Source organism: Phyllostomus hastatus, unplaced genomic scaffold (genome assembly GCF_019186645.2).
Source record: "Phyllostomus hastatus isolate PE091 unplaced genomic scaffold, TTU_PhHast_1.1 phas_contig_40, whole genome shotgun sequence".
Taxonomy (NCBI): domain Eukaryota; kingdom Metazoa; phylum Chordata; class Mammalia; order Chiroptera; family Phyllostomidae; genus Phyllostomus; species Phyllostomus hastatus.
The window spans coordinates 59,653,637-59,666,895 of NW_025333872.1; the positions used below are offsets into that span (position 1 = coordinate 59,653,637).

A 13,259-nucleotide genomic window follows, 5' to 3' on the forward strand; every position below is an offset into this window, starting at 1 on the left:
CTTTTAAGTTTCAAGAACAAATCGCAGTAGGTCGAAGCGAATACTGGAAACGGAACTTGTGAATTCAGTTCGGGGGCTGCTGAAGAGTCAACGTAACAGCCATCTATAGGTACGGACATGAACCAAAAAGAGCAATCCAAATTAAAAAACAAATCATGCTCCAAAAAAGCCAAAAATGGGGCCATTGGTTTTTCAGAAAAACACCAGTGCTTTTATGCTGATTTTGCAGTAAAATCCTCGCTCTGGGTCCTGAAGCTTCGTGGCCCGGGTTGGGCATGGTCTCCACGTTAGCACCCACATGGTGTATGTACAGGGACGTATATATTGTGTGTATTCACATGTATAAAAAAGGAAAAAAAACAAACACCTGTCCTGATTGGTTTTTGTTAAAACATGAAAAAAAATTTTATTGTTTTAGACAAAGAGGCCACTTTTGGAAAATAATACTTTTTTTTTTTAGTTGAATCAGGTAAAGACAGAGTTAAAATCACATAGGATTTGCATTTTTAAAAAAGGAAAGCATTAGGATTGTTGGCACTGGAGTAACTATTTACACTGAACAGAGGTTTGGCCTTTTACGTAACATCGATACAATGCATTTTCCAAAGTCTGAGAAATAACAAGGTTCTGTCTCGTATGCTTCACAGAGGAGGTTCGGATTTGGGGACAAGTGAGGGCCATGGAAGTTCGTCAGCTTCAGAGTCACATGCAATCTGATCCTGGACTGTTCTCGCTGCCCCGGAGCAGCTGGCTACAGAATTGAAAGCTAATGGGGAGGGGGTGGAGGCCTCTGGGACAAGGCCTCTCTCTGCTGACCTGTGTCTTACAGGTTTTCACCAGGCTGGTACTGGGGCTCTGTGGCTGTGAAGTAGTCTTCTAGGAAGCCCTGTAAGTACTCGAAAGTGGGCCGTTCTTCTGGGTCCTTTTTCCAGCAGTGGATCATGAGCTCATGCAGAGAGATGGGGCAGTCCTGTGGACAGGGCATCCTGTAGCCGCGCTCCACCTGCTCCAGCACCTCCCGGTTGTTCATGCCTGTAAAGACAGGGGCGGTCAGAGGAGGTGCCTGTTGGCCGCCAAGTCCCCCATCTCCCCTTTCTGCTGTTTTGAGCCTGTACGTTAAACCATGTTGAGGTACCCAGGGTGGAACCCTGCCTTTCATAGGACACCACACCACTCAGAAATAAAAAAGGAACGCACTACTGATACACACAAAACCCAGATAATAAATCTCAAAAGCGTTATAAGTGAAAGAAACCAGACACAAAAGGTAACATACTGCATGATCTCATTTATATGAAATTCTAGAAAAGGCAAAACTGCAGTGATAGAAAGCAGATCAGCGGCTGCCAGGGGAGCGGGGGAGGGGAACGCCTGCCGAGGGGCCGCGGGGAGCGCTGAGGGGTGATGGGAGTGTTTTCCATCAGGGGTCAGCAAACTAGTCCTGTAAAGGCCAGAGAGTAAATATTTTAGGCTTCGTGGGCTGCATGCAACCTCCGCTGCATATTCTTTTTTTCCTAACTCTTTAAAAACGTACAAAACAAAAACAGGGTGGTGCTGGATTTGGTCCTTAGGCAGTAGTCTGTCCTATATCCTGTATGTGGTGGTGTGACTCCTCATATTTGTGTTCTCATTGTGTTCTTAAAATTGTTGAATTCTATTGTATGTAAATTGCACTTCAATCAAGATGACAAGGAAATATGAATGAAACAGACAAAAAAAATCCATGGAATGAAAAACACACTGCTCCTTGTTTATAGAATCTACACGCTCCATTAATAAACTTCACAAGTTAGCCTTCCTCCTGCCTGGGCAAGCTCCCGATGCCCTGCTGTCCAAGATCTGCCATCCTGCCACCACGGCTGGGCACTGTCTGACCCAGTGACCCTGAGGCTTGGCGACTCTGATGGGGAGACAAGGAGTCTCCAGGGCCTGTGTTTACCGATGATCTCGGACAGGCCATCTATCAAGTGAGACCTCTGCGACCCTCTGAGGGGGCTGCCTCATGTTGAAACATCAGGCTGTGCGGCACGAACAGGAGGCGACCTGAGAGACGGCTCACTCTGTGACAATGCAGCCTCCCCACCAGTCGGCCTTGACAGAACAGGAAACACCCTTGGGGTGAGGCGCATGCCCTGACCCTGTTCCCAGTCACCACCAGGCACTATTCTCTGGTTTTCCTTCCCTTTTGAGCCATATCACGTTCTGCCATGGCTTGCCAAGCCCTTGTATGTTCTGGCTGCTCCTTGGCCCTAAGCCTGTTATCTGGAATCCTCCCCAACTTCTGACCTGGTTAGTTTATAAAAGCAAGAACCCAATTTTAAGCTGTATAGAAACCTAGATTTCTTTCCCTGTCTCTCAGGGACACAGCCAGCAGGACACAGCGTGTGCGTGTAGCAGCTCCTTTTAGCCGTGGGAAGGCGGCGGCCCCCAGCTAGAACTCTGTAAGCCTGTTCAGAGGAGCGGGGCCCAGAGCATGACCCTATCTCCCTGCTCAGGGGGCACCCAGACTTTGGGATCTGCTGCCAATTCTTTGTTCTGTCGTTGCTTTTGGAGCCGGGTTTATCTTGGCTCCTGTGGCTGTCGGCCACAGCCCTGTCAGTCTCATGCTTGTGCAAAGCCTGCCAGGGCGCTTTTTTATTCTCTGCCACTCTAATTTCTTGAGGTGGTAAGATCCACATATTACTCCCACTGTCTTGAACTAGGCCTTCCCTCTCATTTTGGGATGATCTTTGTTTTACTGAGAGGTTCGGTGAACGAGTCTGGTCCCCCGCCCCCACATCATGCATGACTTTACAGGTGCCCTCTTCAGTTGGATGTCTGGTCAGCTCTGTGGCTAATTAGCTTAATTAGCTCCAACTGCTGGAAACTCATTTTGAAGACTCAGGACAGGGCAGGGAACTGGAGCACAGGGGGGAACCCGGTGCGGCCAGGAGAACGTCCTGCAGTGCTCCGGACGAACAGGGTGAGGGAAGGGTCCAGCAATTCCTCGGCCACAGCCCACAAATCCGACAAGCTCTGCAAACCAAAAGTGCTGGTTACTAACTCACTTGGCAGCAAATCTGATCTGAACTGACCTCATTCAGACATAAAACCGGACCCAGTGTGAGGCCATTTGCTGTTTCTGTTTATTCATACATATTGCTGCAGAAGAAAGAATGTATTTGAGTGCAGAGTGCTGCTCTAGACAGTTATATAATATATGGTCTACACACTGTATGGTCTTTAAAAAGAAGTCTCATTCTGGGAGCACAAGCGGTCCCAAGGGTCTTGGCTGGGAAGTCCTGGCAGGAGTGACAGCAGCCACCACACGCCAGCCAGCCCAGAAGGGCTCGGGAGAGAGCATAACCACATATCAGGACTGGCATCTCCAAAGTGTTCCCTTGGTTTCATAATATCTCAGAAGCCATGTGGCCTGAACCCACACAGATGCCCCTTGTGCCCACCCTTGCCAGGGGCCTGCAGGAGCTGGAGGGAAGACAACAGAGGGTCTGCACCTCAGAAGGTCTGACAACCCCCCACCCCAACACCTTCTAATGCTCTATTCTGGCGTGGAGACTGTCCAAAATGGCACTACAGAGCTTACCTAATCATTCTCCTATTGCTCTGTGGAGCTTATGTCAGTAAAAGTCTCATTTCATTAGACAAAACTACTCAAATGGAAAGATTTCACATATTTTTTAAGAACTCTAAACTCAATCTCCAGCACAGAAAGTTTAATTGACCACTTGGGTCAAGCCTATTTTTCCAGTGCTCTGTCCAAGCCCAGGACACAGCAGACATAGCAACTCGGCCCTCAACTGTAGCATCTCCTGAGGCAGCCTGCTTCCTGGGTGGTCGGAGCCGAGGGGGTGGACGGCGCTGTAACTCGGCAGGACTCCCGCAGCCCCACCCTGTCAGCTCACAGGCATGGTCCTTCTCATTCTTCAGCTCCTTTCCTTTCTCTTCTCATGCTTTCTCTGCACTGGCCTCTCAAAGTATGGAGATCACATGTAACGAGTTCCGTGCACTGGGCCAAATAGGAACATACTAATGACAGCTTTGCCAGAAGAATGGGGTCTAAGACAGTGTCGTTGGCTGATAATGACATTCTGAATGAGACTAGCTTGTTTCCAACCTCCCATAAGCCAGAACCCACACAGGCTGACTTGCGAACCTGGCACTGCAGTCGAGAGATGCCCACTTAGCAAGGCGTAGGCTAGTTTTTGCTTCATGAGTAGCCGACTTAAATGGATTGTGTTAATATTTAAAAACCAGTATGAGAATATAGTTACAAGAACTTTGAAAAATCATATTTACTTCAAGAATTCCTTGCTCTGGCTGGCGTAGCTCAGTGGATTGAGCACGGGCTGCGAACCAAAGCATCGCAGGTTTGATTCCCAGTCAGGGCACATGCCTGGGTTGCAGGCCATGGCCCCCAGCAACCGCACATTGATGTTTCTCTCTCTCTCTTTCCCCCTCCCTTCCCTCTGTAAAAATAAATAAATAAAAAAAATCTTAAAAAAAAAAAAAAGCATTTCTTTCTTAGCCAAAATGGATTTTACTCTGTATACTACTATAAAGATGAGCCTATTTCATTTTTAAATTTTAGATGTTTTCATATTTTTATTACACAGAAAACTGTTATTTTTCTTCTTTTTTTATCCTTACCCGAGGACATTTTTTCCCCATTGATTTTTAGAGGAAGGGGGAAAGAGAAACATCGATGCAAGAGAGACCCACCAATCGGATGTCTCTCATACATGCCCAGACCAGGGGTCATACATGTCTGGACTGGGGACTGAACCCCCAACCTAGATGTGGGCCCTGACTGGGAACCGAATCTGCAACCTTTCAGTTATGGGATCACGCTCTAACCAACTGAACCACATTGGCCAGGGCTATTTCCACTCTTTTAGCCACTTTTCCTAAGACACTGGCTTTGCCTGTACCTGGGAGGTGAAGGGCAGGGATTGGGAAGGAAATATACAAGACCTTGGCTGCCAGGGCAGTCCGAAGAGTCTTGAGGGACAAGGCATACCAGGAGGAAAGAATCTTCTCATCGTACTTTTCTAAGTGAAGTAGACAGTGAGGGAAGAAGGTACTTGGGAATGGTTTTCCTTTTTTCTCATTTTCAGTGGGAAGAATGCCAGGGGAGAAGTAGTAAAGACAGAAACTTTAAAACATGATGTATGGGCCCTGACTGGTGTGGCTCAGTTAGTTGGGCATTTTCCTGCAAAACAAAAGATTGCTAGCTTGATTCCCGGTCAGGGCACATGCCTGGATTGTTGGTTCAGTCCCAGTCAGGGTGCATATGGGAGGCAACCAAGAGATGTTTCTCTCTCACATCAATTTTTCTCTCCCTCCCTTCCCTGCTCTCTAAAAATAAACAAATGAAATCTTTAAAAAAACCCCAATGGTATATGGGCATGTTTTCGGGATGCACTGTCATCAGTGGTCGGGCCTCCAGGCTAACTAGTGGGAGCTGCATCAGAGGCCATTTCTCCACAGCAGAGTATTTCCCGCCAGTCCCTGGTGTCTGAGCTCAGGAATTGCCATATTCACAAACTGTGTCCAGGCGAGTCCCAAGTCCCGGGTTCCCACCCTCCACGTCCAAGAGGGGGCGAGGGCTTGACTGACTCCAATGCTGTCCTCTTCTGCCCCCACGGCGGGGCGGGGCCCTCCTGCTCTCTCACTGCAGTCGGTGGGTCACTCCCACTAAGCACAGCACAGAGGCGCTCGGTTCACAGAAAACCTGCTAAGCCTTCTGCGCCAGGGTTTGCTATCCAATTCCCCTTCCCTGGATCCTCCATGGCAGCCTCCTGTCACCATGGATTTTAGGGTTTCAACATGGTCTGATGGCACCATTTCCAGTCGGTCTGCCCAAAACACTGCAGCTGAGATTCTCTAGCCAAGTGGACTGGACTCACTTCCTGCCATTATGATTCTATTATCCTTTCTTAAATCACTTTGCTGGCTTCCTCTTGGTTTTCAAATTCAGGTCAAGGCTCCAACTCTCACTTTCCGACCCTTACTATGTCTTGTTGCCAACAGAGTCCATTTTCACAGGTGTGCATTTCTTTCTCTTCTCCCCTTTTGTTTTTCTCCCCCTTTTTTAAACTTTCCTATTCCTCTTCTTTGAGCTACATATTAACTCAGTAGAGCCTTCCCTCTTTTTCTTTTAATTTTTAGGGAAGAAAACCTCATTTTCATGCGCACAGCCACTTCACTACTTGCAACTGTATTTCTCACTGTGTCTCTTGGAAGGTGACCTGACCTCTCTGGCCTCAGTTTCTCCATTTGTCAACAAAAAAATACCTCAACATTCATGGTGCTTTCAACTGTTTGAAAAAAGTCTCATATGAAAGAAGACAATTCTGCTTTACAGCTTTCCATTTGTGCAGCTTCCTCGGATGGGTCTCGGAGGGCCCATCTCTGCACAATCAAGGATTTTTAACCGTTACCTGTTCAAGTCTGCATCTGAATTTGACTGTGGGTTGCAAGAGCCTGGATCTTGTGCCATGTAAATAGTTGAGCACTTTACCAATGGGAATGATGTTCAAGTTATGAGACACCCAGATGACTTTTGAAAACTGAGCTTTCCATTCAGAGGAAATGATAATCTTTTGTGCATAAGGCCTTCTGGCAGAGGCTCCCCTGGCTTCTCAGCACGAACCTGCAGAAGCCCTTCTGTCTGCGGTCTGCTGAGCAGGGCCGTGCTAGTGCCGGGTGGACGGAAGCGGGACTAAGGCGATGGAGCTTACTCAGCATGAGCACCCGCTATCAGAGCATCATATGCTCTGGCTATCTCATTGGGTAACAAGCAGGACACTTCAAGTTTGGTTTTGCTATAGGACCAAAGTATACATTTTGGGCAGACAGATGCTGTTCAAAGAGTACAGATGAAAATAAAGGAGAGACCTTGGGAATGAGAAGGCACAATAATGACAAGCTTTATTTCTCTTTCCCTGTCTTACCAGATAACCTCAGGTCAGTTACTTTTATGAAACCCATTGTATTAATAAGTATAGATATGATGCTACTCAGGTACCATAATACAAAGAAGTTGTTTAAGGTAGATGATGTGGTATCATAAAGGACTCCTTTGTCCTGGAAAAGGAGACGTGAAGAAGAACACGAGGTGCCCCTGAGGAATGCCATGGAAACGCAGAACGGAGAATGAGGAGCAGAGCACAGGACAGAACACAGGACTCAGCAGTGGAAACCCTTTCTGGGCTGCTGTCCTCTTCCCTTGCCTTCTGCTCCATCCGCTCCTCCTCTCACCAGATACACTGGCCAAGAGAAACCTTGTTGGGGGCAGTGACAACATGATTCCTGGGCATTCCAGGCAGGATTTCCTTTCTGAGGGACCACCATGAAGTGGAGGATCCCCTCAAACTGTTCAGAGATGCTGAAAGGAAAAGTCTGGAGGGCTGTGGATGGGAGCAGTGAAGGCAAGGGGAATACCCTCTGGGCTGGGATTTGAGGTAGTGTCCTGCTTTCCATTCTCTTGACTGTTGACTCCTTGCCTCCTCTACCCCAAGGAAACACTGCTCCTACAGGCATGCTGGGCCCAGCAGGAACAACGGTGAGGGTGACCATGACAGGCTGCTGAGCACACAGGAACATGTACCTATAGTTCGGGGCTCTAGAGTATCTGAGTGGGGCAGAGAGAGGCCAAGGGTAGGACTTCTAATTCTTTAAGGAAGGTACTGTGGTTTCACTAATTTCCCTTGCTTCTTCAAGTCATTCTGAAGTGACTAGATGCATTAAAAAAAGTCAGGCAGCTGTCACTTGCTGAAAGATTTGAAAGTGCTTCAAGTACATGATAAATGTGATGTGTTTAAGAGAATGTTCAAGCTTTGCCAGATCCTGCCAAACTCACAAAGCAGCTGTTCAGCTGAGAGCCAGGGCACAGAATGGCTGGGACATTCTGCCTAGAATGGTGCTGGGATGGAACATTGCGTCTGAACCCACTGCAGGGTCAGTCTCCCCAGCAACTTTCAGGACGGAGACTGTCTCGTGCCTGGGAAAATACATGCTGTATTTATATGTGGAGATGACAGAATGGAGTTGAAATAAGCTGAATTAAACAATCTTGTTTCAAAAACCTCATAGGCATGATCCACTTTTTTCCCCTGTCCCATCCATCCACCCACCCGCCCACCCACTTATACCTACTTGTTGAGTCTACTACGGGGCAGACACTGTGCTGGGCATTGGGAACACATAATAGGAACTCCTTTCCCCTCCAATTATTCAGAGATACTGGAAAATACACACACACAGAGGCTTCAAAAGACTGTACAGGGCATCATGGAAACAAGCAGAAGGGACAACCCATTCAATCTGGACATGGAAAAGGCTAAAGGAGGTGATTGTGTTGGGCCTGGAAGGATTCTGAGGCAGACAGTAAGGCTGAGAAGAGAGATCAGCATATGAAAGAGAAATCTCTTGGTATGAAGGGTGAGGGTGGGGCAAGAGAAAATCATAAGTCAGGTCAGTCACCCTCCCAGTCAAAGTCCCTCAAGGATTCCCATATCACTAAGAGTAAAAGCAAAAGTCCTAACAATGACCCAGGAAGCTCCATCTGGTCTGACCTGAGACCTTTCATACCTCCTGCTCCCTCTGCTCCAGCCACAGCCGCTACCGTGCAGCTCTTCAGGGCCTTTGTGCTCAAAGATCCCGAAGGAAGGCTTCTCCCTCCAATACACTCACCTGGCTTGCACCTTGCTCCCTTCAGGTCTTTCCTCAGATATCACCTTCCCAGTGAGGTCCTCTGGCCACCCTTTCCTGACACTCTCTGCCCTCTTCCTTGTTTTGTTTTCCTCCATGTCTAGTACCACTAGCCAACACTGAATATGTCAGGCTTGTTTATACTTATTGTCTGTCTCTTCCAAGAAGAACAAAATTCACGAGGGCAGAAGTTTTTGTTCACTGGTTCATGCTGTATACTCTTGGTGCCTGACAGTACTTAGCATATTGTAGGTGCTCAATAAATATTTGTGGAATGACTGCAGAAAGGGTTATTAAGGAGGACTATGCAAAACTAAGGCTTCTGGGGTTCATTCGGAAGGTAAAGGGAAGCTGTGGATGTTTTAACTAGGTGAGTAGGATAGCTGGATCTGTGTTTTCTAGGACAATAACTGGTGGTGACAATGAGAGAATGGTGGTGGGGGTGGAGGAGGTGTGGGTGGAGGAGGTGGGGGTGGAGGTGGTGGGGAGGCTGAAAGCAGGACGTTCCATGAAGACATCACCGCATGAGTGGATGACAGCCTGACAGGGGGCAGTGGCGGCAGAGGCACAGAGGAGAAGAAAAACTTGTAGGTAAAATGACAGGTTAGAATGCATAATGCTGATTTTATGCACCAACACCACAAAATTGCTTTTTTGGTGTGTTTCATTTCTCATACACCACAATCCATCAGTATAAAATCAGCTCTAACCTTGGTGCAAAGACTGGTTGTGAACCTTGGCTTACAGAAAAGCAAGCTGGACTGCTTTGCTGAGAATGCATTCGGGTCAGGTTGCTCCAGGGAATTTGTAAAACGGAGCTGTTCTTGTCACGCATCTCGACAGCAGCCTTCTTGTCTGGTAGGGTGATGTGACTCCTCCCTGTTAATCTCAGTGTCACATTTCAGTATTTTTTCTTTGGCTTTAAGGCTCTGATTCAGTTCCAACTTGTCCTTCTCCCCTTCCTTCTAATCCATTCCTTTTATAAAACTTGCTAACTAATGGAGCAATCCAATGTTTTATTGTCTCCTTATCCCCTTTGCCCTTCATTTGCTCACACCTCACACATACTACGTTCTAAGTTCCTCCTCTGATTCTTACTCTGGACCTTCTTTCATGCTGGGCAAAAATGCCTGGAAAGCTTTATAAAAACCATTTATACGTCACCGCCTCCTCCTTTGACTTCCTCCTCACCTAACAGCCAAAGTTCCTTTTCTCTGTGTGAAGGCAACACAAGGCCATTCTCAGGTATGAAAGAACTCAGAAAATGTACCACCACCAACCGTTCTTGGAAAAGATAAAAAACGACCTGACAATATACTCTAGCCAACTGCGCAAAGCTACTAAGTGGAGAGGTAGGAACAGAAGTTCTGATGGACAGGGGCTCGGGGTCTGGCCTGGGCACCACCAGCTGGAGGACTCACTGCAGCGGAAAAGCGCCTGTCAGCGGCACTCACTGGCTACTGTGGCCACGCCAATGGCAGCAAGAACGCGCAGGGGAAGGGCCTTTCTTCCACAGTGACATTTGGGTGAAGCTTAATGAAATTGTCTGTTCCTTAAGAATTGTTATCCTTCATTAAGGTAATAATCCTGTAATTGGAACCCTTCTGTAAAAGCCTCTCCCTGAAGAAGAGTTTACTGAGAGGTTCAGAAGTCCAATTAAGTATGATTACAGCTGTGTTAAAAAACAAAAACAAGAAGCACCCATGGCGAGGAATAGGCCTGGGGACAATTTTCCGTGGCGAGGGATAGCTTCTGTCACTCCCCTGCTGACACAACTCCCTGGCCACCACTGCCAACCAGCCAGGCCTCTGGGTCTCCTCAGGGCAGTGCACGCGGCCCCTGGGGGTGGGCTCTGGCCAGCCTTCCCAGCTGCCCCTCCAGGCTTCAGCCAACAGCCTCTTCCCAGACTCATTATCCTGCAGCTCCTGCACTGGCGCCGTCCGCCAGGGCCTTGGCGCCTTCCCCCGGGCCCGTCCTTGTCTGGGACGCTTTTCCTTCCTTAACTTGAGGAGGGAGCCCTACTTGCCTTCTTTTCCATGGAGCCTCCCAGACACAGCCCCCTCTCCTCTCTGCCCCCCTCACAGAATTGGAGTGGCTACCAAAGCCCCCTGCACATCAGCAGTTGCTCCGCGCACGTAACTGCGCATAATAAAGTGGACCCAGTTCTCATTTCGAGCTCCTCTGCTGTCCTCAGAAGGTGGTGAGTGAGAGGCCCTTTCGGCACCTGCTGTATGTAGGCACCTGGGTCAGGCAGCCCCGACTCCATTTTCAGAACTAAGATTCAGGGCCCTCAGTGGGTAAATTCAAGTAATCCATCCCTTGGGGATGATTTCCTCTAACAACAAATAAGTAACGAAAAAGGCTGATTTCTTCCTGGATTTGATACATATTTTATCTATCTGACTACAAGCCCCATGAGTGCAGGGGCTACATTGATTTGTTTGCTCACTGCATTACCTGCAGCACCTACAACAGTGTCCAGCTCCACGAAGGTTCTAGTCAATGTTGGCTGGGAATAGGAATGTCTTATTTGTACTTATTTCCCAGGCAGAGCAAAATGCCTGGTGCAGTTTAAGTTTACTGACGCTATGCGGAATTAACGAATCCTAGTCTGAGCTGTCAAACAAGGCCATTTCCTTTATGCTAAACCCAAACTTGATAAAGAGCCTCTCCCTCAGAAGCATGCACCTGCCTTCCTTCTCGGAGGCCCCTGCCCCCACCCCTTTGTCTCAGCTTCTGTGTGTCACCCTGAGAAAACAAAAAGCAGCTTGTAGCACTGGAAGGAAAGGCTTCACAGAAATGCAAAACAAAATTAACCTTTTCTTCCCAAATGCATTTAACACACCGGGTGATTATAAAACCTGGGGGCTCAGCGAGAAATTAGTGCAAAATTCAACAATAAAAAAAGAGGTCCCTTCACATCTGCAAAATCCCAAGATCTGCACGTTTCCCCTTGAGAAGCAACTCAAAGGCGCCCATGCTGTGCTCCAGGCCCCTCCAGGGCAGCCCTTTCTTCCCAGCTGGCTGGCTACTCCCACTTGTGCGCGGGGAGCAGCCGCTGCTGCGGCGGCATCAATAAAGCTGACTTCCACCCGCATCTCTAAACGCCCAGTGCTGGTGCTTCCGAGACAGGGAATTTGTCAATTTTGACTCTGTGCCAACCTGGCTCTCCTAGGAGACTCAAGGCTATACCAACCCAGAATGAGAATCTCTTTCCTTCTCTGCATTTTCTGAGGATGACCAGAAACAATAAAAAATGAACAAAGGGATTACAAATTAATCTGCATTCACTGGCTCCTCTGACTGAAAAGATTCCATTACAAATCCAGGATTTGCCAGAGACTTCAATTCCTCTTTAATCTCCACTATCGTTTCTATCACTGCCTTTTTTTTTTTTTTAAAGCTCTTTTCTTAGGCAGGGAATGTGGGGGAGCTGCGTTCTTTCTTCTCTCAGCAGTAACTGGAAAATACGTCCTTAACATTTCAGAAAGCGCATTGTCCCTGCACTATAACCACTAAAGCGTGGAGGTGAAATGGCACGAGTGTCCTTTACGTCACCATCTGTCTAAATTAATGAATTTAAGCGTGAATAACCTAAACCTGTGGTTTCTTTGGAGACCATGAATCTGATCCTCAGAAAAATTCCAGGGCCTTAGAATATCCAATTCCTTTACATTATACTTGCTTTCGCACAGTGTATTTTGACTGTTCAGAAATGGGCAGTGAGTGGCCTCTAAATTGCACTTCGCATGTGACTCTGCTCTCTCTGGCCATCTGGAGAGGGGCCTGCAGAGAGAACAGGTCCTGGCATCTCCCTGCCAGCTTCACTCCATGGGTCAGTGCTACAGAGTAATCAAAAAGCAGTGGGGGCTTTTCTCCTTCTCTTTCCCAGAATCTGCCCACTCGGCTCGTGCAGAGGAGACTGCTTGGACTGGGTGGACTGAAGCACTCACACCAACTGCTAATGACATTAGTCCTGGCACACAATTCACGGTGGCTCTTTGTCTACATACTACAGTGGCTCCCAGTTCTGCTTTTCTGTGACCAAATACCTGCCCATGTTCTTCAGACTCATGCTCAGGCAGAAAGCTGAGGATGAGGCTTAGAAGGCAAGTGGGGTGAGGTTTTCTCAAGTTGTGTTGAGAGAACACCCAATCAGAGGCCCATTTCTGCTGGGTCCTGCACTTACCTGGGTAGGGCACTCTTCCTTTGGTGACCAGCTCTGTGAGTAAGATTCCGAAAGACCACACGTCAGACTTGATCGTGAACCTCCCATACAGGGCTGCTTCGGGGGCCGTCCACTTGATGGGGAACTTTGCACCTGCAGAAAGAACACCTAGTTACTCGTCAAGCAGCGAGTATCACACTGTGTGTGGGGTTGGGGAGGAAAAGCACTTGGAAATCACTTTCGCAGGAGCAGGTTCCCAGAGAGGATGGGAAGGAGGTGACACGAGGACTGAGCTAGGACTGAGAAGCTGTGGGGCCTAGTCCTGGCTCTGTGGCCTTAAGCAAGCCAGTTTAATTTTAATTTTCCCATCAAAGAGTGG

General features: G+C 48.0%; 1 protein-coding gene across 5 annotated transcripts in view; it reads right to left on the reverse strand.

Moving 5' to 3' along the window:
* Positions 1–376: 376 nt before the first annotated feature.
* FYN (FYN proto-oncogene, Src family tyrosine kinase) overlaps positions 377–13,259 on the reverse strand; it is a 200,325-nt gene continuing 187,442 nt past the window's right edge. For all 5 annotated transcript variants that reach the window (XM_045843128.1, XM_045843129.1, XM_045843132.1 and 2 more), the window contains 2 exons: positions 12,902–13,033; positions 377–1,032 (listed from right to left, as the gene is read on the reverse strand). In XM_045843128.1, the coding sequence (XP_045699084.1) occupies positions 824–1,032; positions 12,902–13,033 (341 nt within the window). In that variant the 3' untranslated portion in view covers positions 377–823. The remainder of the gene's footprint in view (positions 1,033–12,901; positions 13,034–13,259) is intronic.